Source organism: Acyrthosiphon pisum, chromosome A3, assembly GCF_005508785.2.
Source record: "Acyrthosiphon pisum isolate AL4f chromosome A3, pea_aphid_22Mar2018_4r6ur, whole genome shotgun sequence".
NCBI classification, from domain to species: domain Eukaryota; kingdom Metazoa; phylum Arthropoda; class Insecta; order Hemiptera; family Aphididae; genus Acyrthosiphon; species Acyrthosiphon pisum.
Genome location: NC_042496.1, coordinates 27,535,059 through 27,541,162, shown reverse-complemented (window position 1 = coordinate 27,541,162; position 6,104 = coordinate 27,535,059). Strand labels below are relative to the sequence as shown.

The window sequence follows — 6,104 nt, the reverse complement described above, 5'->3', positions numbered from 1 at the left end:
TACAGTTCACAATAATATAAAATTTAATTTTTACTAAGTCTTCCGTACAATCTGTCACGCGGCACCCAGTTTGAAAACCACTGGTCTAATATCATGTCCTGCAAACATAATTCAAAAAAATGTATACAGTAGGTTACTGAGTAATATAGGTAATTTAATTATACAGTGTACCCTGTTTTCGGAGACACACGGTAGGTATATATTATATTCCAGGAGGAAATGTTTTTATGTAAAATATTTTTGTTAAACATAAGATTGTTTAGGTATTGTGCGAGTATAACTCAAATTCAACTTCAATCAAATTTGTGGTTTCACTTACAAATTAAATGTTCATGATATTTATATTTTATTAGCATGCACATGTAAATTTAAAATATTATAAAATAAGTTATAAAGATATAAAAGAAAATGTACAACCTAATTAATATAATTTTTGTAATAATAAACTCAACTCTTAATTATTATAGTATTTAAAATTAGTTTTAAATACACTATTACAGACATGGTAGTTTATGATTATACAGCGTTAAATGTTTTATTTCTAAATGATTTAATAACAACTTAAATTATAGAAAGCATATTTTAATAAAAACAGATGTCTGGATATAATACTTATACAGATACTTATAAAATATTTAACAAGTGTCATTATTTTTTATTTGTTGATCATACATCTCATTTATTATAGTTATGGAGATTATAATATCACAAAATCAAAAGTTGTAACATTATAAAATTATTAATGTATTCAATTTTAAGTCTATAAATTCTATTCAGAATGAGATTGAACCACTTGGCCGACCAAAACACAATTTTTTTGGTGCACCCCTACCACAATCTGGACATGGTTGAGAACGTTAGCACAGGCACCCGACGACCAGCGATGACTTTTGATTAATCACAGAAAGCATAGTCATCACACAAGGGGTCAGGCACTGTTCAGCGGCTCAGTCTGCATACGCGAAGCAATTCAATCTTATTCTGAATAGAGTATAGCAACTCTCAAAAAATAAAAATGCATAAATACATAAGTTTTTGCTTTAAATACAACACAAATATAGCAGTGAACAAATGGGTTACAGTTCAAGTTGTATAACATTATATAATATAAAACAAAATATAATTCAATAGGTACCTACTTAAAATAAACAGTTATACAATTAATTCACATTAAATAATAATATCTTATAAACAAATTAATGTATAAAAATTATAAATATAAATATTTAACTACAGAGTTAAGGCAATACAGATTTTAAATCAAATTCAACCATGTCGCTCATTTAGTTTCTTTTCAAGTAATCCAATTTTAGCTTTATTAAGATGTAACAAAATTTTCATCATTTTACTATCCTTCTCAAATTTAGCATTTTTTTCAATCATGCTTTTGTAGTCGGCCACCTAAAAAAATATAGTAATATGAATGTGAATAAATAGTAATAATACTGTGTAAATCATTCAAAAGTAAAAAAAAAATAATTAAAAGTTGTTTGAACTTACTATTATAGCACTACTCACTAAGCTCTGTTCTTCAGCAGTTTGAGTGAATTGGTCCACTCTAGTCACATTTGTAATTTCTTTCAAACGGCATAAGTCTTTGCGCAACACATTATTCTGTAAAGATATAAATTAAATTAAATGTATGTAATTAAATGACATACTTTTCATCAATATTGTTAAATAAAAAAATATATTCATCTAATAACATTTATTATTTTGCTGTGTATCAATTTTGAATACAACCACTGGTGCTGATCAAAATAACATATTTTTTTAATGATACCTATTGAACCCATAACAATTTTATATACAAATTTCACAATCATATACGATAGTACATAAAATATAAATAGTAGACTAAAAAAATTGAACAATGTTACCTCATCTCTTGCCCTTTTAAAGATATTTTCCAATTCATGATTCTTCTTTATGAGATCGTCAGTGTTAGTTTTGGAAAACAATACTAATGTAGATATTTTTGTATTCTTATCCACAATACATCTATTTAATTGTTGTATGTCTTTCTTTGATGATTTTTCCAAATTTTTAGCAGTCTCTGTCAAAGAAGAAAAAGTTGATATAAACCATATAAATATAATATTTTTACTAACGCCTAAAGTTTCCCTTACCTGATAATTTACTATACTCATTTGATAGTTCCAAATTTTTAGTTTGAACTTGATTTAATTCATTTTTCAATTTCTTCAGTTCTTTATCGTGTTGTACAATAAGCTGACCTTTGTCTTTTCTTAGGTCAGATATGTTTTGTTCATATCCAAATATTTCTTCATTTAATTTTTTGACATCATCTTTAAAGTTTTTAAATTGTTCACTTTTGCGTTTCAAAAAATCTCTTTCTTTTGTTAATAATACAATTTTTTGCTGAAGTTCATCCAATTGAGTCAAAAGTTCTGCTATCTTATTGTCTTTACTCTTAACTTCTACTAACATAGACTCATATTCATTGTAATTTTTTTTTATTTCTTTTAGCAAATTTTCTGTACAATACATCTGATGTTTGATATTACTTACATCCAACTCAAGTTCATTAATTATCTTTTCATGATAAATTTTCGTTTCTTCTTTTTGTAAACTATATTTTTCAATCATTGTTTCATACTCATTTGTCTTCAATTGAAATCCATCAAGTAAGTTTTTAATATCTTTATCTTTTTTGTCAATAACAGATTTTAGACAAGCACATTCTGATTGAATTTTTTCTATTTTATCTTCCAGACTATAACAATAATCTTTTTGATCTTTGTACATAACTAATGATTCATTGTATTGTTTGGTTATATTTTCAAGTTTGTTTTTCAAATTTTGTATAGACAGCTCTGAATTGGTCTTAAATGTTTCAAATTCATCGGACAATGACTGATAATTGTGTTCACTTGTTTTAGTCAATTGGGTCTTTAATTCTTTCAACTCATTTAGATAATTAAAAGATAAATTCTCTGCTTCGAAAACTTTTTTTGTCAATTCTTTTATTTTTAATTCTCTACAGGGCCAGTTGTGTTTTTGAGATTTGAGATTTTCAAGTTCAAGGCCAAGTTTTTCATTATCATTTTCAACTAGTTCTTGCCATTCTTTTCCTTTTTTTATGTCTTCTTGGAACTGTTTGATTTGATCTTCATATAATCGTTTGACCTTATTGTGGTCATTAACTAAGTCAGTTACAATTTGTTGTTCTTTAGTCATTATAAGGCTGACAAACATATCCAATAAATTTGACAAATTATGATCAGTAAGAACACGAGTAATTTTTCCAGGTTCAAGAAGATTTATTTCGTTTATAATATTTCTTTTACCATTTCTCAACTCTGAATCAATATCATAGCTATAACAAATTTGTTCTTTATTGGCCTGGTTATGTTCTTCAAGTTTGTTGTATTGTATTTTAAGTTCCTTCAACTCATTTTTTAAATTGCTTACCAATGATGTTTTTTCTTTAAGATTGTTTTCCATTAACGTTACATCACTTATCATTTTTTCATTTTCATCGGATAGTTCAATCATTTTGTCATGTGATTCATCAGTTAATCACTGAACCCAAAGAACAGGATACAACGGTCAACGATTCGCTTTACGACAATCAGTATCTCCGATTCGCCATTCCGTTTCCGCATGACTAAATAAACAGGCATGTCAGCTCGATAACACTGCACATAAAATTGTGATAAAATGTTCCCCAGACTTGGAATAAACGCTAAAATATTGTACGCTATAATAATAATCTACATTATACATTTTATATTATTCTTTCCATGTCTGGGGAACATGCGCGACGATAGCGAAAATGAAATTTTAGCTGACATGCCTGTTTATTTAGTCATGCGTTTCCGTAGTAATTCGTACTTCGTATAATCGTACTGAACCACCTGAACTCCAAACTAGAGAATTGAACAAGCAAAGAGTGTTCAGTGTACAAACTGTATTTTATTTTTTTATAGACAGAAGTTGTGTGTTAAACGTTAACATATAACAATGTTAATATTGTTTTGTCATGAAAATTTTTCCGTTGATCAAATCAGTTCAAACACCATCAGTGTTACCAATACATCGCGTTAGAATGTTAACGACGATGCATCAGGCATCTACTGACTACTATTATAGCCGTAGAACATTAGAACATGACACACAAAGTTAATTCATTTTTCATTTTAAAACACATGCTTATGAAATAAATATTAAGTTTAAAAATTATGTTAGGTATACATTATTTATATTTACAAGTATATGTATATACATATAATACATACGCAAAATATAATATTTTGTTGAATGTTATTAACAGGTATAATTTATGTATAATAAGGCTTATAATTACGTGACGGTTATGTTAAGTTAGGTCTCTGTGAAATTTATTTAACATAATATATGAATACATTTCACGTTTATATAAATAGAACTGCATTCATGTAGATGCATTATGGATTTCAAGGTTAATAGTTTTATTTTATACGGTTTTTTTTGTACACTTGATTATTGTTTTTGAATGCCTTTCACCTTAACCTTCGTCGCCATAATATTATGTGGTTATCCAATAAGAACTGTATTACCTATATATTTTCATACGCAATATTATGTATTTATGTCCTTACGCAAATTGTCCAATATTTTTATGCAATTTATATATTTGAATGATAGCCATTGGTTTAACGATATTACGGTATTTCTAGACTTGATTAATATTTATTTCAATCACATTGTCGGAAAACCATAAATAATGTATGTAATGGTGTTTTTAAAATTGGTACTTGTTTGTTACACCATTCCACTGTGGCACATAAAATGTATCACTTCTGTTCGTCGTAACAAGACATTTTGTATACATCATAAAAAAACATTAAAATAACCGTAAATAATAATAAATAATTATAACATATGCTTTTGTAATTTCAGCATATACCTAGTTGACAATTAATACTTTATAAGTAGGTACATGTAAATAAGCATAAAAAAAACTGGGAAATCGCTCTGTTGTATAGTTGTAGGTATCGAATGTATTGTAAATTGTATTATCTTGTATTTGAGTGCGTGTCACTGTGAATTGTAATGGATATGAAAATTTAAATTAAATGATAAATCGTTGAATACGAAAAACGATTACGAGCGGAGACGGGCAGTCGTTTAAATTATATTTTATTATTTATTATTTATACTAATCTAAGTACCTAATTTATTTTCTATGAGTATTGAGTACTACGGTAGATTGAACTAATTTTTGCTAGTAACAAATCGCATACATTATATTATTTCATAATTCATATAACATTAATAGCCAATACATTATGCGTACCGTTGAACGGTATCATTGATTTCCTCATATAAATAACTTAAAAATAATTAAAATATTTAGAAAATGTCACTGTTTATAGTAAATAATAATGAACGTAGTAACAAAAATCTTCAAGTCCCTACGAAAAATATTTTTTGAGTTACAAAAATAACTAGAATTGTTATTTTTCGTTTAATGTCCAATTTTTATGACATTCGGACTTGAATTGTCTGTAAAAATAGTCCATATTACGTATTTTTAAGATTTTTACTTAAAATCAAATATTAAATTAACGAAAATGTATTGAAAAAAAAAAACAAAAAAATTTAAATATAAAATTTATATAAACAATTAAAAAGAGCAAAAATATTTTTTAATTATATTTCAAGTCCATAAAGTGCTCAAACAAATATTTTAAGTACCTACTAACCAATATTTTTAGTAAAAAATTTATTTTTTACAATTTGTGTCATTATAATTTCTTAAGTTTTTGCACTTTTGAATGACAACATACATTTTAAATTTAATATTCCAAAGCAAAATATTCTTCAGAGTACCGATTTCAGTATTCAAATATCAAATTGTTGACAAGTTACTTATGGGCGACGACAGCCACACTCATTTTTTACGTAAATATTTTTATAACATTAATAGTGTTTGAAAGTGCCTTTTTGAGTGCCTTGTTTTATACAGGAACCAGTAAAGTGATGTGCATTTATAATTTAAGAGTAATTTATTGATATAATAGCTTGAAATGATATTCTTTGTTCATTTATTTGTATCGTTTTGACTCTGAACATTTTGCAAGATAAAATAAGGGCTC

At 26.5% G+C, this 6,104-nt stretch overlaps 1 protein-coding gene across 2 annotated transcripts; it reads right to left on the bottom strand.

Annotated features, from left to right (window-relative positions):
• Positions 1-1,223: 1,223 nt before the first annotated feature.
• LOC100570860 (protein PFC0760c-like) lies at positions 1,224-4,159 on the bottom strand. Of its 2 annotated transcripts, none has more exons than XM_016806865.2 (4): positions 2,130-4,159; positions 1,881-2,056; positions 1,519-1,614; positions 1,224-1,401 (listed from the first exon to the last, which is right to left on the bottom strand). In XM_016806865.2, the coding sequence occupies exons 1-4, from the start codon at positions 3,517-3,519 to the stop codon at positions 1,267-1,269; spliced, it is 1,797 nt and encodes a 598-aa protein (XP_016662354.1). In that variant the 5' UTR covers positions 3,520-4,159; the 3' UTR covers positions 1,224-1,266. The 2 variants fall into 2 exon arrangements, with proteins under 2 accessions (XP_016662354.1, XP_016662352.1); XM_016806863.2 differs by having other exon boundaries at positions 1,501-1,614; positions 2,130-4,156.
• Between the last annotated feature and the right edge of the window lie 1,945 nt (positions 4,160-6,104).

What these genes read in the sequence shown, in the direction of transcription:
- LOC100570860 (XM_016806863.2), bottom strand. Translation starts at nt 3,519, where the DNA reads ATGATTGAACTATCCGATGAAAATGAAAAAATGATAAGTGATGTAACG. An exon ending in TTAAAAGGGCAAGAGATGAG is followed by an intron (nt 1,615 to 1,880) that starts GTAACATTGTTC and finishes ATATCTTTACAG; the next exon opens with AATAATGTGTTGCGCAAAGA. An exon ending in TAGTGAGTAGTGCTATAATA is followed by an intron (nt 1,402 to 1,500) that starts GTAAGTTCAAAC and finishes ATATTTTTTTAG; the next exon opens with GTGGCCGACTACAAAAGCAT.